The 25,371-nt window shown below is 40.0% G+C and overlaps 1 protein-coding gene across 6 annotated transcripts in view; it reads right to left on the minus strand.

The window, feature by feature from the left end:
• The window catches only part of TUSC3 (tumor suppressor candidate 3), a 260,616-nt gene that overhangs the window by 101,183 nt on the left and 134,062 nt on the right, over positions 1-25,371 (minus strand). For 5 of the 6 annotated variants that reach the window (XM_075930369.1, XM_075930374.1, XM_075930375.1 and 2 more), the window contains one exon: positions 21,621-21,710. In XM_075930369.1, the coding sequence (XP_075786484.1) occupies positions 21,621-21,710 (90 nt within the window). Of the gene's footprint in view, positions 1-20,871; positions 20,978-21,620; positions 21,711-25,371 lie in introns of those variants that run through there. The other variant, XM_075930370.1, reaches the window with a different exon arrangement.

Genomic DNA, 25,371 nt, shown 5'->3' on the forward strand with positions numbered 1-25,371 from the left:
ACTGTCATCTGCCCCTGGGTAAGGCAGTCCCCTCAGTGTCTCCTATGATGCAAAAGGCCCAAGGATACCACTGGTAAATTGTCAGCGCTATCATTGCATACCATAAAGAGACAGTGTGGACCTTTGTTCTCTTCACTGTAGGGGCATGAAGTCTGAAGGCAGAAAAACCAGTCTGATTTGGCCTGAGATCCTTACATGCTACAGAGCAGTACTCCAGGAGGATTCCTTCCAAAACTGTTTGAGAGGAAAGAAGATCAATCTACATTTCTGAACAATAGCCATGAGGGTCTCTGAAACCTTAAGGATATAGTTACAGTCACAGAACAGCCCTTGTGGATATTTTTGGGCTAGCCCCATATAGTCATGTTGGGAATAACTAACATGGATTGGGTCTTTTATACGGAATGATAAGTCTATAGCTCAAACACAACTGATTTTAAAATCAATTCTGGGTTAAAATAGTATTTTAAAGGCATTCTGGAATACTGTATGAGCCAAACCAAAAAAATTAAAAGTACACTCTAGAAAAATAAAAACAAACAAACAAATGAGACATATATTCTGGTTTAATTGTATTCAATGCACATAGAGTCAGTAGTTAAATGATGGAATTTGAATAACTTACCTACAAAAGATTAAAACTTGTAGCACAATAATAAAAAGCAATACTTATTATTGTATTTTTGTTATGCAGGAGGAGTATATTAATTCCATAAGCAAGTGTGTATTTTAACACAAAACTTTACAGTACAACCAGGTAGGAGAAAGCTGACAGTTTAATACATGCTTCACCAAAACAAATACACTTTTAATGTTGCTTTCTTTACAAGAGTTAGAAATCTGTTTGAACAATGAAAGATTGTTCATAAACATATTTGTTTATGATCAAAGTCAAAGTTCACACTTTGGATTGACAGCGACATTGAGATTTATTTAGGCCATATGAAATATTTATAATTTTACTAATATCAGAACTGTATTAAAAACTACATTTCAGTATATGCAATGGGAAATTGGTTACATTATAAAAATACTGATAATAGTGTTATCTTTTCCGTTCTGGCAAATACAACCTCAAAGAGGAAGCTTCCTCTATTGACAATTCAAAGCCTTCTTGAGTATTCACATTATGACTCTGACATTTGCATGACTGATAAGAGACAAAGTCACAGAATAAGTTTGAAGGTTATTCTTTTAATTGTCTCACTTGAAACTAGTATTTTTAATAAAGTCCTAGAGACCCTTGTCTGATTTCAATGCTCTGGGAAAGAAATTCTCTATTTTGGGGAAGAAATTAAAATGCATGGACATGCAGCCTCTGTTCACATGAAACTTTTTTTTTGTTTCTATAGTTGACCTTATGGAACTAAAACATCTAGAATGTTGAGGCTGACCTTTAAAATGAAAATAAAGAAGTCTAATTCATAAATTCTTTATATGAACTTATATATCTAATATCTAGAACATGTAAATTTTGATTTGATTTTGTATTTTTACTACACTTCTCAAAGAGATGTACAATATCTAAAAACAATAGATGTTACTGTGGAGAGTTGCAAAACACCATAATTAAATAAGTGGGATAATATTTTATAGCTACAACAAAAATCACAAAAATGTAGAGCTACAACAATCCTTTAGAGGTCATCTAGTCCACCCCTCTCCAACCACTGGAGCTATGAGCACACCTAGCTCATACATGACAGATGTTTGTCTAAATTGTTTTTAAAATATATGTCAGGGTAATTTACATAAAAGTTGTTTATGGGAAATATTGGAAAACAGAAAAAAGTATTGATTTAGGTTTTATTTTCACAATTATTTTATACTAGTTATTTCAAAATTACTTTTATTTAAGCACAAATTGGTAAGGAATAGCCAACACATTTTTTCAGTTTTGTGATTGAGTGACATGGAATCATTACATTGTGTCCATGAAATAATGTTTAAGAAAAGAGCAGATGCATAATTTGGGGGGAAATATTCAGTTTAAGAAATTTGACACTGGAGATTTAGTAGTTTGCCATTAAATATGATTAATATATCGCCATCTGACTATGAGCTGATCTTCACTTTCCATCAACCCTAAATAATTTTTTCCTCCTGGCACTACACTATGATGACAGAAAAAGTATTTTAAAAATATTGCCCTAGATGTGAAATATCTTGGTTTAGTAATTAAATCAAATGATCAAAATTACTTTGCATGCACAAAGGTTAAAATGAGGCAGCATTCAAGTGTACTGAAGAAGCCAGTGATGTCTTGACATTCTTTGACTATCCATAATATATTATAATACTTAATTTAGAATATTTTTCACAGCATTAACATATAAAAAACCTTAACCCCTCAATGTACACTGTTGGTCATGTTTTTAAACATTCATTTAAAGGATGTATTTTGTTGGCATTACACATATTCAAAAGCTAAAGTGAAAAAGTAATTCAGTGCAAGTGGATTGTTCAGATCCTACATGTTGTTCAACTAAGTCTCTATCCAGAAAGGCATTTAAGAACATGAAGTCAATGGGACTACTCATGTTGTTAAAATAAAGCGGTTGACAAAGCCCACAGGTAAATAAAAAATCTGTAGACTGGGAAGAAGAGTTGGAATCTGGAGGGAGCGTGAACAGTTATAGCAGGGAAGAGGGAGAGAATGCAGTGGGGAATACAAAACAGTATCTCAGATGTCTGTGTAATGTGAAAAGTATGGCAGATAAGCAGGAAGAAATTGAAATGCCTGTTAAACAACTGTGACATACATAGTTGGCATTACAGAGACTTGGTGGGATACACATCTGGAATATTGGCAGAGTACAACTTGCTCAAGAGGGACAGGCAGGGAAGAAATGGACTTGTTGAAAGTCTCTGGATAAGGATAAAAGGATTAAAAACAAGGATGAGGTTACATTAGGGTCTACTATAGACTACCTAACATGGAAGAAGAGGTGGATGAGGCTTTCTTTAAAAAAAAAAAACCCATCCAAAGCACAGGTGGTGATGGGGGACTTCAACTACCAAACCAGCTGTTGGGAAAATAACAAAGCAGAGCACAGATTATCCAAATTCTTGGAATACATTCAAGATTGTTTTCATTTTAGACGGTGGAAAAAGTTACTAGAGAAAAGGCTGTCCTAGATTTGATTTTGACAAATAGAGAGGATATAATGACAAAGGAACAATGACATGCATACATACAAAATGAGAAGTAACAGCACAAAATGGAGTACCAGGAGTTCCACGAAGCTGACAAACTGGAAACACTGATAGGTACAACACATACAATCAGTGGACCATACAATTTTTATGCATGTAAAGAGCTCTGGAGCACAAAAAGTTTGAGAACCGCTGGTCTATATAATACTTAGCTCTGCCATGAGTGCAGGGACTGAACTAGATGACCTCTTGAGGTCCCTTCCCCTCTTAGATTCTATGTGCACAAGTGTGTGGTGGAGATATTGATGCAAAAATTATATTAATGAAATTACTTATTCCTGTTAAGTCATTACAAACTTATTTGAACTGTTAGGCCGTGTCCAGACTCAGGGGTTTTTTCGGGAAAAGTAGCCTTTTCCCGAAAAAACTTCCCCTGCGTCCAGACTCAAGCCGCGTTCTTTCGAAATTATTTCGAAAGAACGCGGCTTTTCTTTCGATGGCGGTAAACCTCGTTTCACGAGGAAGAACGCCTTCCTTCGAAAGTTCCTCTTTCGAAGGAAGGCGTTCTTCAATGTAAAGAGGCCGTCTTCGAAAGAGAGCATTCAGACTCGCTGGGTGCTCTCTTTCGAAAAAGCGGATTTTTCTTTCGAAAGATCCGCGTGCAGTCTAGACGCGATCTTTTGAAAGATGCTCTTTCGAAAGATGCTTTTGAAAGAGCATCTTTCGAAAGAAGCCTGCAGTCTAGACATAGCCTTACTGAATATTAAAATACAGCTAAAAGAAAGGCCTTAACCAGAAGTAGTGGAGAATATAACGATTATACAGACCTATATTTTTCATTAGTTATGTTATAAAATGTTCAATATGATCAAAGAAATTGCAGGAGAGCTCTGTTTTCTGTCAGCATGAGGATGCTTATGACCCTAGGAACACATCTTTGAAATTCCGAGTTATTTTTTTCCACTCTGCAGTTTGAATAGCTATTAATGACAGCAGTTCCCAGGAATTTTTGCACGTTGGTCAAAAGGACAATATCCCATTTTGATATAATAATATCCATATCTCAAGAAAAGAAACTGTGTAAAGAAAACATTGTAAGAACGACCTTGTCTCACAAAATCATTTGACAATGTTCCTTATTCAGGATATTAAAAAAGGGGAACGTACGGATGTGTTATGTAGTTATTAAGAGATGTTTCCCTCCTCTGTTTGATACACAAAAAAAAAACCACACACACACACACACCAACACACCCACACACCTCTACAAAAACACATTTAACTGAAATATTTTAACTCACTGTTTACTGCCTAAGGATAAGTCTAAACAGCAGTGATATTTTGGAATAACTGATGTTATTCGCAAGTCTATGAAACAAGCCATTATTTCAAAATATCAAGATGGAGATCTTCTTCTGACTCCTGTAACCTTCATTTTACGAGGAGTAAGGACGTTGAAGGAAGAGTGTTCTTCCTTTGACTTCCTGCTGTGTATACAGCACCAAAATCTGAATTAAGCTATTTCTACTTTAGCTATGCAATTGATGTAGTTGAAGTTGCGTATGTTATTTCGATCTTTACCCTCCTGTGTAGAATGTCCTAAGGCTACGTCTACACTGCAGGCTTCTTGCACAAGAATGGCCATTCTTGCGCAAAAACTTGGAGTGTCTACACTGCACATGCATTCTTGTGCAAGTAAATTTACAGTACAGCATCAAAAAAGAGAGCTTCTTGCGCAAGAGCTCTGATGCTCCGAACGAGGAAGAAGCCTTCTTGTGCAAGAAGGCAGTGTGGACAGGCAGCTAAGAGTTTTTGCCCAAGAACTGGCCTCCCAGGAAAAAAACTCAGGTGGCCGCTTGGACATTCCATATCCACACTCAAGCTTGCTACTTCCTGCTTGCCGGACCCCACCCACCCTTAAAGGTACCCTGCAGACACTGCATGGCAGCAGCAGCACACTCAGCAAGTCCACCACACAGCTCTGCCCTGCTGCACCCAGGAGCCCACATGTCCACTCCAGAGGCACCATGAGAGCCTGCACTCTCCTCCCAGCAGCCACCTCCGGGATCCCAGCAGCCATGGAGGGGCACAAAGTGGTGTGCCCCTTGCTGGTCCAGGGCTGAGGTGGAGGCCCTCCTGGACCTTTGGGCGCAGGAGGAAGCCCTCCATGAACCCCGTGCCTGGCGCCAAAATGCCGACATCTTCGTCCACGTGGCCCAGGCACTCTGAACAGACATCCAGCACGGATCCTTGAACAGGTCCAGGCCAAGGTCAAAGAGTTGCCCCTGCGCTACATCAGGGCCACTTTAGATGGGGCAGCAGGAGACGACACCTGCCCCCACTACGACTGGCTGCATGCCATCCTTGGCAACATGGCGCTCTTGCCAGCAGTGGACCTGGCCAGTGGTGGACACTGGCCTGCGCACCCTGGTAGTCAGGCCACCTAGCCTGGAGGAGGAGGGTGACCTGACCAGTGGCTCCGAGGATGAGGGAGATGACCACAGCTCCGAGGACGAGGGAGATGACCAGCAGCCGGGACACCTCCCAGGCCTTGTCCAAGTCTGGCAACGGATCCACTGGTGAGTGTAGCACTTCTCCCTCACAAGGGGAAGGGAGGCGGGTGCCCAGGAGTATGGGGGGGGGGAAGCATCAGTCAGGCACTTCGAGCTGCACACCGTGCAGCAGTATGCAGCATGTGCAACCTCGTGCAGACTGAGTGTGGCACACAGATGCGGGAGGCAGCTCCAGGGCATGCCTGGGACCCTGCTGCTCATACATGTCCTATTCAGAGAAAGGGAGGGGGGAATGCTGGTTGGAAGCAGTCAAGCCCCAAGGGCACAGGCCACACCTCCCGCAGATTGCGGCACATAGACAGCACACAGCCATGCCTGCCCGTCTGACACAGCAGCTGTTCCTGGGAGAAGTGCAGCAAGCCAGCCCTATGAGCACGGCCCCCACAGAGTCTCTCAGCTGCTCCCAGCCCCTCTGCTGCCCCTGAGGAAAGCCCCCCAACTGTGGCCACACACTTCCCTGGGCTACTTGTCTGAGGGCTGGGGGGAGGGGGAGCTGGGAAGTGGCCAGCCTGGGCCTGTGGCCACTGCCTCTTGCTGCAGGGACAGTACACTCCCCAGTAGCCTCGGCTGCATCTCCAAGGCAATCAATTGACCGTAGTCTGAGAACCCAAACCTCATCTGCCACATTTGCTCCCATGCAATGTGGGGATGTGTACGCAAACATGACTACAGCATCAATGGTGTATGCTCAAAGACAGTCAGAATAGTAGAAGCCATGCACTCTGCCCTGGGGGGGAGTGTGCACAGTGCTACACAGACAGACACTGCATGCCAAGTGGCTAGGACACAGACAAGGGGTCTGCATTCAAAGTGATGTCTCCCAAGGGTTACAATCCATGCAGGATCACTTCTCTCCCATGATGCGGAGCTAGTCCTTCCATGTGAACATACTCAACAGGAGACCGATTGGGCCCAAGCCACAGTTGGGTGGTGTCACATGAGGCTTAGCGAGGAGGGCATGGAACTCAGGGACACTGTGGGCAGTGCTGACTGACCGCCTCACCGTTTTCTGTGTTCTCTGCAGCGGGACCAGCCAGGAGCGAGAGACCCTCCAGCCCAGGCACCAGTCTGGTGGGCCAGGCAGCTCATCCAACTCCTTCAGTGGCACATCCAGACCGTGGAGAGGATGGAGGTGGCGGTCACCAACAAGCTGCAGGATGACCGGGAGTGACGGCAGCAGGTGTGGGGCCAGTTCCTGCAGTGGTGCGACTAGATTCACGACAGCATCGTTGCACTGACCTCCCACATTGGCCATGCCATGCTCTATGGCATGGCCTTGCCCCACCCTGCTGCCCCCATGCCAAGCCTATGCCCCCTCCTTCTGCCCCTCCTGTTACCATTGCCATGCCCCTTCCTGCTGCACCCCATCCTGCCCACCTCCCCGTGCTGCTTGCCCCAACCTGGACTGAAGGGCTCCAAGGCCTCTGCACCCACAGAGTCATTGGCAGGAGCCACCCCTCCCACCACTAACTCCCCCTCCCGGTTGAGAGCCCCTTCCTCCTCCCCATCCCAGTTGAGAGCCGCCTCCCACTGCCACCCTTCATCCCTATGTAAAAAGTACAGTTTATTCTTTGTTTAACAAAAATAATTGTGTTTATTGGGAGGAGAGGGAATGGAGGGAGGGAAGGGTTGAGGATGGGAGGGAAATGAAGATGGGAGACAGAAGTGACCCTACTGTGGGGCCTGGGAGAACATGTCCTTCAGGGCCTCCCAGCTGCACACCCCATCATGGTGCACCTGGCAGATATCAGTTGTGCGGGTCTGCTCAAATGCCCGGCCCTCGCCTGCCAGCTACCCCGGAAGAAAGGCCTGCCCCTTCCGCTGCGCTATGTTGTGCAGCACGAAACATGCTGCCACAACCTCTGTGATGTTCTGCTCATCCATTTCGAGACGGGTGAGCAGACAACAGACTCTTCCCTTGAGCTGTCCAAAGGCTCACTCCACCTGGTTGCAGGCCTGGTTCAGGTGGTAGTTGAATCGTTCCCACCTGGGGTCCATGCGTCCGGTGTACAACTACATCAGCCAGGGCATAAGGGGGTAGGCTGTATCCCCCACAATGCACAGAGGCATGCAGATGTTCCCAACTATCAATTCCCACTGGGGGGAAGACAGTGCCCGCCTCCATCCTGCAAAACAGGCTAGAGTTTGGCTGCTCGATGCTCTGGTGCCTGGATGGGGATGTGGGTTGCATCCATAGCTCCCCCACAGTTGGGGAACCCCAAGGAAGTGAAGCCAGCCATGGTTGTGTTCATGTCTCGCAGGCAGATGACCCTCTTGAGCAGGATGTCATTGATGGCTCGGACAACCTGCAGAAGGGCACACAGAAACACGGGGAACACAAAGAATGAGGCAGGGCAGGTGCATGAGCCCTTGGTGGGTGGCTACCCCCCCGTGATGCCCTTTCCCCCAAATATGCCAGGGCCCCCTCACCCCAGACCCCCCCCCATACCAGCAGGCCTACATGAGGGAGGGATGGCACAAGCCCCTGGGTGATGGGGCTTCCCCCACTCTTCTCCCCGCCCCCAGCCTGTAGTCTTCTCTTCCCCCGGACAGGGAGTGCAGCCGCCCTGAGGGCCTTACCTGAATCAAGACATCACTCACTGTGGACCTGCCCACCCTGATCTGGTGTGCCTCCAAGCGGTAGCTGTCCGGGGTGGCCAGCTTCCACAGAGTGATGGTGACTCTCTTGTTGATCAGGATGGCGGGCCGCAGCTGGGTATCACATCTCAAGAGCACTGGGGCAAGCCAGGCACACAGGTCCAGGAATGTATGCTTCTACATCCTGAACTTCTGGAGCCACTGCTGGTCGTCCCATTGCCCCAGGACCAGCCAGTCCCAGCAGTCGGAACTGGGGTTGAATCTCCAGTGTCAGCTCTCCACTGTCAGGTAGGAATGCCAAAGGGAAACCGCCACATCCAGGGAGAGAGAGTCTAGAGTGAGCTCGGTGTTGAGCTCATGCAGGAGTAGCAAGGCAGCATAGAGCAGCAGGTGCATGCACTCTAAAATGGCCGTGTGGGGCCAGAGCAGGCACAGGACCATTCCTGGCTCCATGGCACAGCAAGCAGAAGGCAAAAGTCTTCAAAGGCACTAGGGCACAAGCTGTGGTGTCCAATGAGGCAGAGGGCAACCACAACTAGCACTGCTACAGCTTTCAGTCCCTACAAGAGGTCCCACAGAAGGAGAGAAACGGCTGTCCAGGGAGATCCCTTTAAGCAAGTGCATCAGAGGAGCTCCAGCCCCTGCCCCCGAAAGGTCCTGGTGCCGTTTTGCCCTGTCCAAAGTAGTTCCTGGACAAAGTCTTTGCGCAAGAGCTTCCTGCCAATGTGGACGCTCTCTTGCGCAAAAGCGCATGGCTTTTGCAGTGGACTTTGAGTAGTGTAGATGTGCTCTTGAGCAATACCTTTTAGGCAAGAACTCTTGCACAAAACAGTTCTTGCAGAAAAAGCCTGCAGACGTAGACTAAAGTTGAAATAGCAAGCAACTTTGTGACATGGATTCTGGAAAACATGATCATGAAATGCAAAGCTTCTAATGCAATTTCCTAATATCACTCAAGATACTCTTGTGCCTTAAACACATCTCTCTCCAAAAACTCCACTCCAAAGGTGTAAAGATTAAAGTTTAAAGTTACACTGTCTTAGGCACGCGCAATAGCTGGAAAACAGTGGACATACTTACAATGTTCCCAGTCTAACATCTTTATTCTTTTTTATATGTAATCATGTAAAGTACAGGAGAGTGCAAATTATATAAAACAAATGTCTAAAAGCACAATGTCCCTCACTTTCAATTTTGCCCTTTCCATGGGAACACGTGGGTTAAAGAAGATAGACTAGCACAGTGACTCCTTCTCATGCAGGCTGCTTTATGCTAGTTGATCTCTCTTCTCTCTCCCTTATCTATTTTCTGCGACATTCCTCTCTTCTTCCCCACTTCTTCTCTTCCTGTCTCTCTTATTCTTGTGGGCTCATTTATTTATATTCCATCTGATTCCCTGCTCACCTCCTGGCAAGTTTCCAATGCTCCTCCTTCCAGAGGAATCAAACTGTTTTTATAGAATATAACTCACTCATTGACTAAAATGTTTACACCTGTATAAGGCTGTTAAGTACTAAACACCTGCTATTATATCTGTCTGATACATACCTTCTACAGAACTTGCCAGCAATGTTGCACATACATATATGCACTCATAGCACAGCAGTTTTTCATAATACAATTTTACAATATCAACTAGAATTCATAAATTGTACAGCCATAGCTCCAGTTCATCACAGATGGTGATATGGAAGTCATAAAAAGTACCACCAAGGGATAGATTGGAAAACTCTTATAATGATTTTACTGAAGTGCAGTTGTAATTTAAGATATTATCAGTTTTTCCTATTCATTATGAAATGGTTAGACTATGTATTAACGAAGAGAAGGCAGAAGCTGAACTCTATAAAACAGAGAAATAGCCGGATTTAATTAGGCTTAAAATTCTTAATATTAATTAATTGCTCTATTTTAGGACAGCTCCTTAAATGGCTTGTTCTAAGTAATTGATTTATATACTTCAGTTTCACAAGATTTAATTAAGCTGTTTATTTTGCCCAGTTATAAACTGTTTGCTATTCCTAATAATCAACATGACTCACCTGCCATGAAACAAAATAATTTTGTGCATTTATAAACACACTGAGTTTTCCAATACCCAGTAAGACTGGACTCAAAATAATTTTGGGAAATAATACTGAGGTCCTAATTTATCAAAAGACAAGTGCCCCAGAGACAGTTCAGTCTCACTGATGCAATCTCTATTAAAATCTCTCCACACAGGGACATATGGAAGAGACTGTAACAGAAATAATTATTGATTATCATCTCTATTCAGACATATATGTTGTTTTAATTTCCCTCATTCTTTCATAATAAAATAACAAAGATTAAGCAGAATAATGACAATTATTAGTTTTAATTTTGATGTATAACTGCGTAACAGGTATGTTAAAAATTGTGAGTAAAAGAGTTAGAATCATATCTTTACCTTGACAGCTTGGAGAAACAATTAATAAACTGACCTACCATTACTTGTTTCTCTAGACCAAATAATAATAGTAATTTAGAAGATACAATTATTTGTCACTCAACAACAATTAGAATTACCCTTTTCCCCTTTATATGGCTTTGCTGGATTAGAGCCATATAAAGAGGCACTGATGCTTAAGTGCAAGGGGAAAAAATGAACATAATATAATTCATTTGCATCAGAAGGATAATAGTTTGGTGTAGCAGTTGCAGAGCACAATTTAAAGTGCACACCCATGTGTATGTGTACAGGTGAAAAGATTTGCTCCATACAGTACTCTGTCCCCCATACAAGCCTAACTTGCCTCTATTCTTTCAGTCACTCCCTCCTCCACCAACCTGAATGACCCCTTTCCCTCTCTGATTCCTGCAATGATTGCTGGAGATACCATGTGAGGCATCCTGCTGCCACCTATCCTTAGTATGAGGAAGCCTTGCCTATGCCTGTCTTTGGGCAGCTCAACTCCTTCAATCAATAACACCACAAGCAGTCCTCTCTAGATCTATGGAGGCCCATTACTCTTGCTACAGTTTAGTGATAAAGACACTTCAACCACCAAGCACTTCAAGTGTATCCATGGGGTTCCAGCCCCTATTGCACTGGACAAGCACAGTATTCACTGATTATCTGCTACCAGAAGAACAATTCAACCCACCTTAGGCCCTGCAGATTCCCCTTGCCACCATCATCTGGTCTGGTGACTTTTCCTACTCATTCCACTTCCAGCTCTACCTACCCACCTGCCTATGCCTCTCAGACCCTTCCGATCTCCCAAGGCAAGTGAACACCAGATACTTCAGAGAGTAGTGCAAGCCACAAAAGGAGAAATTCTATCATGTCAGGCCATTCATATACTCTGGATTTTAAATGCAAGAGCAACAGTTTGGAACTCTGAGCTATCACAACACCCCTGCTTAAAAGGATGTGCCACAAATACATTTCCCTCTCCCCCGCCTAGTTTCTTTGTTACTTATGGTAGGGTCATATCATGTAAATATGGAAACTTACCAATCCTGCTCTATTTTAGGGGACAAGGTGGCTAAAAATCTAATTACTTTAAAGTTTGTTTATATATATATATAAAATTTAAATTAGATTTTTATTTCAATTACATATACTCTAAAAACTATTCATAATTAAATTTGAAATATTCTATGCTAAGGCCAAAACATAATTTATAAAATAGTTTTCATTACATTAAAACAGTATTAAGTTGTATATGGTAACTGCTGAAGTCTTTAAAGAAAGCCAAGCCAAGTTTTAAAGAAACTCACCACTAATCACCTGAAACCACTTTATGACAACAATAGCTTTTTCAGTGGATGTACAGAGAATATCTAATTCAGTTTATTCATCTAGTTCAGTTTATTCACCTAGTTCAACTCAATGATTATTTCATTCAAAGTTAGGGAATTGATTGGGAGCTGGAAAAACAGGCAGGTTGTTTTTCTCTTTCAAATAGTAATTAAAAACTAGGTTCAAGAATAACATCTACTACTTCTAAAATATTAAAGGCCATGGTGACCAGGAACGATCAGCTCAATTTGTTAGCAGATAATACTTTGTTTAATAAATCAATTACATATAATTGCAAAACATGTTTTGATACATTTTTATGTAGTCAGTTTAGATAGATGTAATAAAAGTATATGCTTTTTATGCATTTTAATTCAATTTGAATTTCCATCCAAATAGTGCTTTACACAAATCATTTATAATTTAAACCTTTAGGAAATAAAATATGCATCATTCACTATTTTCTAATGAAAGGTACGTAACATGTGATCAGAAGGGATTAAGTATACTGCAGGATAAATGACCCACATTCAACCTTTAGGGACACAGCAGTAGATAGTGTTTGTGGTTTTGAGTGTTAGCATGCATATTGATAGAGGTTAACAATGTAATCAAATGGCTCCTGTATATATTACATTAATCTCTTGGAAGTGTATAGCAAATTATCTGTGAATGATAGAAAGCAATTGCCTTATGTTAATCTGTATAACTAATTACCAGAGATGTTTGGGAAATAGGTCTATTTGGAAGTCTCCAGTGTTGCCTGTTGTTCATCTAAAGACTCTGAACTGTAAAAGACCCTTGGATCCTGATAAACCATTAAGTAAATGTGGGATACAAATGATCAGGGAAATCTTTAAGACATGGATTGAGATCTCCAAGCCTGCTTGGATCCTCCCCTGAAAGAGCAGCATTGTGCTATAATCAATGGGATGATTCTGTAAGAACTCTTTGCAATTAAAAGCTCACCTTCTCAATCATGAATCTGATCTCAAAATTGTTTTCCTATCTGTCTGTATATTGATCTTTTAACCAATACTCACTCTCTTTCCTTTTTAAAATAAATTTCAATTTAGTTAATAAGAATTGACTATAAGCACGTGTTTGGAGAAGATGTGAAATATTCATTAACCTTGGGGGATTGTGTGTCTGACCCTATGGAACTGGTAGAACTTTATTATGATGAATAAGATCTTCATCATATTTGACTTTGGATAATGGGTGGAGGTGTAAGGCTGGGTTGCTTTAAGGTAACTGTGTTCTTGGCTTCTGGATAACCAGTAAAGTAATACAGAAGCTGTTTTGTGCTGGCTCTATAAATCTAAGTACTGGAATGGCCACCAGCTTTGAGAAATGGCTGCCCCAGTCTTTGCAGTTCTTCCTAATTAAACGACTTTAGCTCACAAGATAAAATTTAAGAATCTGACTAAATCTAAGATACACAATTCCTTAAATAAATGAGTACATCTATCATATAGTGCATCATCCTGGTATAAAAAGGAACATCACATATTTTATACAGGCTATATTTAATTGCAAATAAGCTTTCAATGGTTACCAACCATTGAGAATCAACTTTTCTTTAGAAAATAACTAAAATTTAGAAACTGCAAAAAATATTGAAATCAATTATTTAAATCAAGGTTTCCCACTTTCTGATTTAAATCATGATTAAAATTGGTACTGTAAGCTGACAGGAAATAATTTATATTGAAAAGAGGAAAGTTTGAAAGGGGTTAATTATACTACAGCCAGTCCCTGAGGTGCAAACTGTCGATTTATGACTGTTCGTATTTACGACCAAAACTCCCTCTGAGCAGTCGTAAAGGTGGTCCCCGAGTTACGAACGCAACCTGTGCTTATGAACAGCGCGGTCACAATGTAACTCAGTGGGGTCCAAGTTATGAACGTTTCGAGATACAGCCAAGTGGATGGTCTGTAACTCGTTCATAACTCGAGGAGAAGCTGTAATTGTAATGTATATCAGTCAACAAGGGATAATTCATATAAACTTGCTAACAGAATTCTATTTATCTTTGGAATATTTATATTAGTATTGCAGATACACAACCAATTCTAATGGACAATTTAATTACCTCTCCCTATTTGGGGGTTAACTTCCACTTTTTTATATCTGCTATATTTTTATGATCTATTCTGCAACCAAAGCAGGAATTAATCCTATGTGTTTAAATTGAGTTTGGGATACTATCTCTGTAAGGTATCTGGCTGGCTGATTTTTCCTTAGCTTTGAAGAGTTTTCTGTATTTGTTCTTTATTAAACTAAGCATAGATACTTCCCAGTAGGGACCATTTAGGATTAAATAAAATAAACAAGAGAAAATGCTTGTTTAAGATCTTGTGTGTGGCTGTTTCACAACTTTTCAAGTACTGATTTACTACTTGCCATTGAGATTATCTAAAATAATGCAAGAAAGTTCAGATATTGAGATATTAAATAAGCTGCACAGCTTGATTTGAATTCACTTTTGTGCTAGAAATCTATGCTCAAACTGTGAAGTTAATACTGATAATGTTTTCATGATTTTCTTTTAACAATGAAATTTTCTAAAATTAGGTAAGTGCACACTCACAAGGTTTGATGACAAAATCTGCATGATGGCCTACTGCATACTAGAAAAGCAATTGATGCACCAATTATAAAAAATGCCCAAATATTTCTGATTATTCCAATAGCTACATTTTATACCATATATTTTTAAGCATTTTAACAGATGACATACAGGTACCAGACACTTCTGTAAGAGCAAATACTAACTTAACAGTTTACATATTGGCCCAATATGCCCTTCAAGTCCTTTCTTTGTCCCACCAAGCTGCTTCTAGGAAGTAATGCTACTGTTATTTATAACATGGAAAACTGTACAACAAAATCCATTCTCTAAGGGAATTCACTCTTTTACCTGACAGGTAACCTAGTCTTGGCCAATCAAGAACTACAGAATAGAGGTACCTTTACTGACACTTTAGAGAAAGAGAATAAAAAGCAGTAGTTACCACAAACATAAATATTTATACCAGGACAAAGATAAATATTTATCTCCTATTCCACTAATCAGGATGACAAAGAGGCCTGAAGGATTAGCGCGTCTTATCACAAATATTTTTTTTCAAATATTAGAATTAGTTCCTCTGCATGAAGAGGAAGAAGAAACTTCTTTGTCTCTTTTGTCCACCTGGGTGTCTAAATTCCTAGCTCTACATTTGTAACCTCTATGCCCTGGGCTACACTAGAGCTATATTCAAAATAACCCGTCTCCCCTTAGGTTGAATTAATAAGCAGAGCATCCTTACTACCCAGCCCATTATTTCAAAATAACAGCCCTCTTATGTCAAAATCTGTACTTCGTCGGGGAATTACACTCATTTCAAAATAGCATAGCGTGAATGCTCCAGCGCTACTATTTCAAATTAACTATTCCCCAGAGTAATTTGAAAGAATTGCTCTCCAGTGCTTCCTAGGGCTCTAAGTCGAGGTAGCACATCCACAATAAAAGACTCTGCTTCAGATTAATTTTGAGGGTTCTCCATAGTATGGACATGCTAATTTAAATTTTATTTTTGGAGTTACTAAATCAATTTTAGTTATTTCAAAATAGTTTCCCAGTGTAGATATGCCCTTTGAGACATGAACTCTCTGTTAACATGTTATGTATTATGCAAACGTATTAGTGTCCAAGTCCATAGAAAGTTCTGCAATATAAATTAGTAACGGTACTAAGAAAAAGGAAAATTATTAAGTCACCCCTTTGAGTGATTATATGTGAAGACCAGATAGCTTCTAGCAACCAATAAAGCCCTCACCAATACAAAAAAGTTAATTGTGAGAGTGAGTGTTGCATAGGTAAAAAAATACTTAGTTTTATAAACGAATTTCTGACTTGCTGATTCATTTTTCCTAAGAGGGTTAATATAATTAATTATCTTACACCTGACCCACACAATTCCTACATTCTTTGTGAATCTACACTCCCTAGTGCAATGGAGATGGGGTTTGGGTATACAAAGAATAATGGTCCAATTTTCCTCTTACTTTCACTGGGGCAAATTCATAATAACTCTATTGTGGTAACCAGAGATATAGCCAAGACAGAGAGACTAGCTGCTAAAATTGGCTCTAAACATCCTGTCATATTTTTAAAGAATCTTTTCTTCACAAAAGCAGAACTCCTCATATGAAACCTTATTTTTATATCTTTGGCATATCTGCCATTTCCAGCTAAAATCAAATATCTATGAAATAAATATAGCATCAATTTTTAACAAGCAAAACTAATAGGGCATATTAATTTAAAATGCTCCATTGTAACATAAGCATTGATAATGTTACAACTATATAATAAATTATACAGGAAAGTGCAGACTCATTAACTACAACTAATAATAAATAATTTAAAAACTCTCTCTCTTATAGCTAGTGTCCTAATTTATCATATTAATGATCACAAACCAAGTATTTTATGGAATTCTTGTAGCTTAGGCTGTTTTAGAGACATAAAAAGTTAGCAGTGTTCAAATAATAAACGCCACACTGAGAATATTCCTTTGCCAATATAACATTAGACAAATGGTTCAGTAAAACTGGTATCCTCCCAACACTTCTGAGACAATCATGAGTGGTGTGGAGAGGGCAGATAAAGAAAATTTATTTATTAGTTCCCTAAATAGAAGAACTAGAGGACACCAAATGAAATTAATGGGTTGCAGGTTTAAAACTTATAAAAGAAAGTTCTTCATACAGCGTGAAGTCAACCTGTGGAACTCTTTGCCAGAGGAGGCTGTGAAGGCTAGGACTATAATAGATTTTAAAAAGAAGCTAGATAATTTCATGGAGGTTAGGTCCATAAAAGGCTATTAGCCAGGGGATAAAATGGTGTCCTTGGCCTCTGTTTCTCAGAGGCTGGAGAGGGATGGCAGGAGACAAATCACTTGATCATTGTCTTCAGTCCACCCTCTCTGGGGCACCTGGTGCTGGCCACTGTCGGCAGACAGGATACTGGGCTAGATGGACCTTTGGTCTGACCCAGTATGGCCGTTCTTATATTCTAACAACATTAAGTATATTTTCAAGACATATGCCAATAATGAACCCTATAACAACTACAATCAGAACAGCTTCTTATCTATTCCTGATTTCCAGAGCACAAAAAACACTGTAATAACTCAAAGCATCATTCTAATCAAAGGACTCTAGATCGTTATATCTTATAAATACTTAACAACTAGTAGGAAAAGAAAAAAGAATAAAGAATCCAAAGGACAAGAAAATAAGGTATTTCATTTATTCAGGAATTTAATAATTAACACTAAATCTAGATTGAACTTCATTTCTGCCCCCCCAAAAAAACATTAATATTTGAAAGAAATATGAATATACATGTTCTATATGAGGTTTTCAAATTCTCAATACTGGCTCATCTCTGCTCTGACTAAAACCAGATTAGACTTAGGCTGCGCCTTGTCTATATTGGTATGTTGTGTCACCCAAAACTGCCTTTTGGTGACAAAACAGCGAGAGCGTTTATACTACAATGAGACTTTTGTCAGAAAAACACCCAGTTTTGGTGACAAAAACTTCCACTTGCAGCCCAATCATCACAGAGCTGCAGCCCATGTCACATCCTCAGGAGTATATAGTATAGCTGGAGTTAAAAAAATTACTTCCCAGGATAATTAAAGGTCATACAAATAGACCCTTCACCTTTAATTTCAGAAAGATTCAACAACAGAGTATTTTGAGGAAATTAAGATTATTACCACTATCTTAAAGTCAAAGATTGTTGAAAAATGTTGTATAAAATTAAACCATCTTGTTAGTCTTTAAAGTGCTACATAGTCCTGTATTTTGCTTCAGCTACACCAGACTAACACGGCTACATTTCTATTAGTATAAAATTAGAGTAGTTTAGGTGAGGGGCAAGTTTAATATTGTAAGAGTAACTAGTGAACGAAAGATAGAGTTGTGATGACACTAACAAAAGCTATTGACACAGATGCATAGTGGTTTTTCAGCAAAGCAGACAAAAGCTCTTAGTTTCTTTAAGACAGCCATTTAAGAAGAAATGAAGTTGTCATTTTAAATTATGACAAGTACAAAGGATCTTCTGTAGTGATATGTGAGTCAAGTAACTGCTCGAAAGTAGTTACGAACGGTATTTGTTTTTTCCTGTTCAGTTTGATAAAGCTATTGCTGTCATGGACACCTATATTACACCATATAGACATAAGTGTTCATTATAACAGAAAGATATTCTAATTTATGCTAATCTCTGCTCAAAGGAGGGGAAAAATTAATTAAAACAAGTGGAAACATCTGCAAATCAGAACAGGGGTTTTTACTGTAATGAGTGGAAGATCCTCTTTGTTAACATCATGTCATTAAGGAACAAATATTTTGGAGTGCCAAGATTCTGGAAAAGCTAAATTTTCCATTTACTTGTACATCAGTATCAGTAACACATTTCTAATTAGACATCCAAACCACTAATATACAGTTATAAATTCTGCACATGATCTGACTCAGCGTCTGATGATATTTAAAGAAAGTACATCCAGGAATCAGAAAACAATATTTTAATTTGAAGATTGTTAGAGGGCAGGTCACATGCAAAATATAAAATAGAGCCATTCTATCTAAGAAATATAAGGAAACAAGATTTCAAAAATATAATTTATAATTCTGTCTACTTATTTCTCTGTGAAAAAGAAATGTATCTGAAAACAGTCAACAATCTTGCCATTCAAATAAGTAAAATAAATAATTTTTATACCAATATTTAATATTTGAATTAGCTGAATTGCTGTAGCATCTAGGAGCTGCAATTAAGTCCCCTTTACAGTAGGCATTGTACAAATATAAAATAAAAAATCTGACCTTCCCTAAGATCTTACAACCAAAATATAAAGACAAAAGTCAACAGGTGGGTATAAACAGATGGAGGAGCACAAGGAAGCAATGAAACAATACTGGCCAGCATGAGAAGCAGTGATCTCAACACACCAGCTTCATAATAATTTTTCTCTGATTTCATGACAGTGTGTGTCATAGCAAATGAGAGTTTTAAGGTGGGTGTCACCATGCCTGGTATAGATTACATCTGAGACGGCCTCTCTCAGGTCAGACTGATAAAAACTGGGAAGACACCTCCATACTGGGAAGTATAGACTATTTAACCAGATATAACCAGACAAAGGTATGCTCCTGGATTGCTCTACTACCTTAACAAGGAACCACAGACTGTTCCTTTCCACCATGGGTGAGGAACCTCCTACATGCTGGCTGCACGCAGTTCTTCGGGGTTAGCAAGATGCTTTGCAGCAATAGAATCCCAGATGCCTGCGGCAGTGTGGGGTCAGGTGTTGGAGAAGCTTCACCACCCGCAGCAGCACTGGGCTGGGGAAATCTGGCTGCACATGACAGGGTGGGCCAGCGCCAGAGAACCCCAGCCACTAAAGGCAGCTGGGGGCTTGTGGCAGCAGAGTGGGGGAGAGGATAAAGGGGGCCAGAGGCAGGGGGCGGTTAGCTCGGGGCCTGTGGCAGGGGATACCTCCACTGGTCCAGTAAATTCTGCTGTTTGGGACTGGTCAGGTCCCAACTTTGCTGGGCTAGGGAGGTCCTACCTGTACTAGTATACTATTGAAGGGTATCTGTAGGAAAGGACAGATTCAAGAGGAGTTTGAGGAAAGAAGGGAAGAAAAATGTATTCCATTATAATTATCTATAATTCTATCCTGGGAATTTAAAACAGCTATATAGTAACCATGCTTTTTATTAGACATGATGATTTAGTCTTTAACGTCCTATATTTCATTCTGCAGCCTTTCCCACAAGTCAGTGAAAATATGAGCCTGTGTCCAAATGCTTCTTGACATCTCAGAAACTAAAACATATTATTTGTGTTAAAAATTATATAAAGTCAATGTGAGACAATCATGGCCTCAAATAGCCTACAATATGGATAAAGGGTAAGAGGAGGGAGAAAGTCAGAGAGCTGACATTGACTTGCCTAAAGTAACACAGCTAGGAATAGAATCTAGGTCTCTTGATTCAGATTTCAGCTTTCCTCATACTCAAGAAAGGACAGGCTTGGTCTGAGGAACTCACATTCTGAAGACAGTCAAGATAACAAATTTTATGGAAAGTGAAATAATGTAGCAATTTTGTATATAAGTCTTCACCAGAGGCTCAACTCTGGCTTCACCAGAAGTAGCACAGCAGAAAGGAGTCTTTATGGAGGAACAATATGTATGAAACTAGACATGAAGGCCTTTTTTTTTTGGACCAGTTCCTTTGCCATCTTTTACCTTTCTGTCACTCTGTTGGAACATATCATACATTAAATACTCCAAGACACCAATGAAAAATGCTAAGCCCTTCCAAACAAATGCTTTACAGACATTATTTCATCACTTCATTGGATCTAGTTCTGCATAGCCAAGTAGTAGACTGAATCACATCATTTTATGTAATCAATATCTTGCTATAATCCTGGCATGCTGTGAGTCAGTAATCAAATTCAGACCATCACTTTCTGCTACTCCAATTAGGATATTAAGCATCAAAGGAAATAGAGAGGATTTATTCTTTTAGGCAAAAACAACAGGCAAGGTGAAATAGCTATGGGCAAACTTAAAAATAGTTAGAAGTTCCATTAAGTAGAAGAAAAGGTAGAAGTTAATCTTCTATTCTAATGACTTTTGACAGTGGTAAAAACTCAAAAGTTGGAGAAAAATGTTGGTCATCTTTTCATCACCTGTTAGCTCCCTCTCAGAGGTGAAGTCCTCATTCTCAGGAAATCGGTATACATGTGGGGGCGTACTTTGGAGATTTGTTTTCCTTCTCCCGTAAGAAATTCTTTTTCTGACAATAACAACAGGGATACATAGCAGGAACGTGGCAACCCTCAACTCATAGGACACTGAGAAAACTACCAGATGAACTCAGCCTCATAATGCGATACAGTGAAAAGGCAAGTGTATGTAGGTAGTGTAAAGCCCTACTAAAGGATTACAGGGATGCTAGGAAGCTGTAAATAAACCTCTACAATATCCTCTACTTTCTCCCTTTTGTTTTCAACCTTCAAAGTGGGGATAGAGGGCTTCTTGCCCAAACTCTTTAAAACTTGAAAGGATTTTTGTGAATTAAGTTTGAAGAAAATGTAAACTAGTCTGAACTTTTACCTATTCATCTTATTAGTTAGCAAATGCTTACAAAAAGTATAATGCTTATGTATTTGTGATCAGCAGGAGCTATGTGGTATTGAGTGCCTTTGAAAATCCAACCATTTTCTTTAGGAGTTAAGATGTTTTGAAGACATGGTATTTAATTAGGTGCCCAAAGAAGAGCTGTTGGGCACACAGTGCTTTTGAAAATTTAACTGTTGAACTCCAGTATTCCAATTTTCTGAATTGCGATCTTGATCTTTTATCCCATTGTTCTTTAGATTTGCAGAACTCTGCAGCAATAAAGTCAATTTAGATACTGATACAAAAAATTCACTCACCACTTGTCCATTCTGAGGATTCTTATGAGCATATGGAGGTCCCCGGATATGATTCCACATTTGACCAGAAGTCATAGCAAATACAACACACTGAAAAATAAGAAAAAATATGAAACTTAGAAAACAAAGAAGTAAAGCCAGATAATTCTGTATTACATTCACTGAGCCTAATTTTCTTTTGGGCACTAAAACTGAAAATACGTTTGTTTTGTGGGGACCCTTAATTTTAACTTGATGACTTTACATGTTCAAACAAATAGACGCATCTATTAGAGTCTAATAATGGGATTTTCAGAAGTGTTCAATTATGGTATAATTCTGCTTACAGTGAAGTGAATAGTAGAAAGTCAATGAGATCACAGACCAAAACTGAAAGTGACAGAATATTGCACATCTCAGTCTTATTTTTTCTCTCATGTATATGGTTGCACAGAAAGAAAGTGCATGTCACTGAGACAGCATCAGGTTTCTTGATTCTGAGATGCTGTCCAAAGAAGGACTGATGAGTGGGGATGCAGCTCACTTAGCCAGGAATGGGATGAATATCTTTGAGACAAAAGTCCACAGGAAAGACCAGAACATGGAGGCTTGGGTGAAGGGTCAATATCTTGAACATGGGCAATTTTAGGGTACGTCTAGACTACAGGCTTTTGTCAACAGAAGTTTTGTCGACAGATACTGTCGACAAAGAGCATCTACACTACATTCAGTTCTGTCAACAAAGCAAGCTGCTTTGTCGACATGGTAGTGTAGACGCAAAGTACAGAAACTCTGTCGACAGAAACTCTGTCGACAGAAGACGTTATGCCTCGTAAAATGAGGTTTACCAGAGTCAACAAAACTGCTGAGTTGTGTCGACGTTATGTCTGATTTCAGGACTGCCAAAGCAGCATCCATTGGCTGGGAGCTGGCCAACGTGATACACCCTTTTTGGCTCCAGGCAGCAGTGCAGCATGTGGAGACCTTCTTCCCTCTTCAGGGGCTGCACACAGAGGGTGCCTAAACTCAGCCAGCATTTCCAGAAGTAGCATGGGGCCAGGCAGAGAGGCAGCTTGCCTGAGCCCCTCTGCACTGCCAACTGGGAGCCACCTTTAGTGTTTCCTGATGGCAGCATTAATCCCTATCCACTGAGCGAGACGCCAAACTCCCAGAGCCTACAGTCCTCACCCTGTCCTGCATGCAACACTCTGCTTCAGCCTGAAGCCCCCTTCTGCACACACACTCGCCTGCCAAAGTATTGAGATGTGGGTTCTGGGAGCGAATTTGGATGAAGTAGTGGACTCCAGGCTGGACCAAACTAAATTTATATCAAATCAAAGTTTATTGCTATGATGTAGAAAGAGACAAAGTTCTAACTGGGCTTAAATTCAGTGCCAGTGCTTCGCACTCCGTATCAAAAACTGACATCAGGGAATACTAGGTTTCTATTGTTGGAGAAAAAGAATCAACAATTATTTTCATATTTTGCTCACGCAGCCTGCAGATGGATTTCCTTTGTGATTCCATGGATGAGTCATGCAGGAGTTAGCAGATGTTTTTAAGCAAGGAAGATAACAAGGAAGATGAGACTGAAGATGATACAAAAGATTTACAAATTTTGACTCTCTGAAAGTGGAATCTCTGTAATGGTCACCTTGTGAAAATTTTAAATTGTGATATTTTTGTTATAGTCTCTGGGACCAAATCTGTATATATAGGATGACAAAATAATTCAATGTATACAGAATAAAATATTTTTATATTTTAAACATCTTAAATTTTTCAACTGAAAGTATACCACAGATCATTAGAGATTGTGTTAACTCTGATATGACAAAACACAAATATACACTATCGTCCTCGTATTGTGGTAATTTCCAACAGAAAAAAGTCCATAAGATAATGTGTTCTTTAAAATACAGGCCACCTTATTTCTAGTAACTGAATTTAAATTTATAAAATGAGAAAATGTTAATAAAAAGATGATTTATCTAAATGGCTTCTCTCATTAATAAAATTCATTAGAAGAATCTACATCTGAATGCATGTTTCATTCCAGGTCCCTAGCCTGTCCACTTTTTCCCAAGTATGCCCACCCCTTCTCTCAGTATGGGTATTGGGTAAAGGGTTTTTCCAGGATACCTCTGAAAAATGGATGCATAGTTTACAAATATAAATCTTAGCAAAGCATTATGGGGGAGAGGGTGTTCAAAAGTAGAAGTCTGAAACAATTAAATCTTTTAGCCTTGAATTATGTATGCAAAAATTAGGCAGCACAGAACTATTATATATATCAGAAACAATACAATAAGGGTTATGAATCTCAGAAGCACAATGTCTAGTGGAATACTATATAATCCTCTCAGCTCTAACTTCTGTATATGGTAAATAGGAGTCACCTTTTCTCTTCCTAAATAGGGAATTTCAGCTTGCACGGGTATGCCATGGCAACTTAAGTTTGACTCCAGTATTAGAATGCCTAGAATATTTACAAAACCCAGGATGTTTCCTGTGTTCCCACAGAGTAAATAATTTTAATCATAAATCTATAAATGTGAAGCAATGTGTGCAAAATCCAATAAAGTAAGCACAAAATGGAAAGTTTCACTGAGAGATAGAAAAGATATTTAGATCATCTAGTCTCTTGTCAATGTAGCTTTGTTTTCTACAATACATTTTCTAGGTTTTTTGGGCTACGTTTAAGATTAAATGCCCCAAAAGAAAGGGCTTCCTTCACTTTACTTAACTGACTATTTAATACTTCTATGGATCTTGCTTTCAGGAATATTTTTCCTTGACGTTCAAGATCATTTTCCCATTTTTATTCATCCCATTACTACCACAAACCATACTTCCCTTTATCATTGTCATTTATATGCTTCAAAACTTTGTAAAATATGCAAACAGAATATCATATTCCAAGCATATCTTTAACGCTTATAAATATTATGCATTTATTTTTCATACTTCTGGTTATATAGCTCCAAATCACATTGATCTATTTTTGTTTCTATATATGCCTGTACAATTTTGAAGACTGAATTTTCAAACACACCTAAGGTTTTATCTAGTTTGCTCTCCAATATCATATCTAGGTCTGTGCCAGAATTATAGCTTTCCAGGTTTCTCCTACTCACTGAATAACACAGTAACTTGTGATTTGTCTTGCACATTTATATTTGCACTCATCCATCTGTAGAGCAATTTGCATTTAACATGTTTACCTCCTGTGCATCTTAGGAGCTCTGTCACAATGGAACCATGACAGTTTGGCAGGAAGAGAAAGAGGACTTGTTAAGTTGGGCTGTTTTCCCCTTGAGAGTTCTAAGAGCAGGCAATGTATCTACACTAAGCTCCAATGGACCCGAAACTCTGCTTGGGCAAACATTTCCTGCAGCAGCCTTAGGCCTAACTCTGATCATTTGGGATTCTCGTGACCCTCCTCTAATCTTTTACTTTTTGCTTGCTACATGCCATTTACAGATGAAAAGAAACTTAATGCCCTACAGCTGAAACACTGGGGAGTGTGACAGGTTGAGATAGCTTTGGTCTGTGACAGGAATCACAGAGAGAGGCAAATGACCATTTCACGGGGCCCCCCTTTGCCACGGCACATGCGCGGTGGAGTCAGGCTTCTTGAAGTGTGGGGCATGGGGCGGCCACCTTGCTCGCCCTGCCCTATATCCTCCCTGATCATAGAATACTAGGACTGGAAGGGACCTCGAGAGGTCATCAAGTCCAGCCCCCTGCCCTCATGGCAGGACCAAGTACT

This window comes from Pelodiscus sinensis, chromosome 5, assembly GCF_049634645.1.
Source record: "Pelodiscus sinensis isolate JC-2024 chromosome 5, ASM4963464v1, whole genome shotgun sequence".
Taxonomy (NCBI): Eukaryota; Metazoa; Chordata; order Testudines; family Trionychidae; genus Pelodiscus; species Pelodiscus sinensis.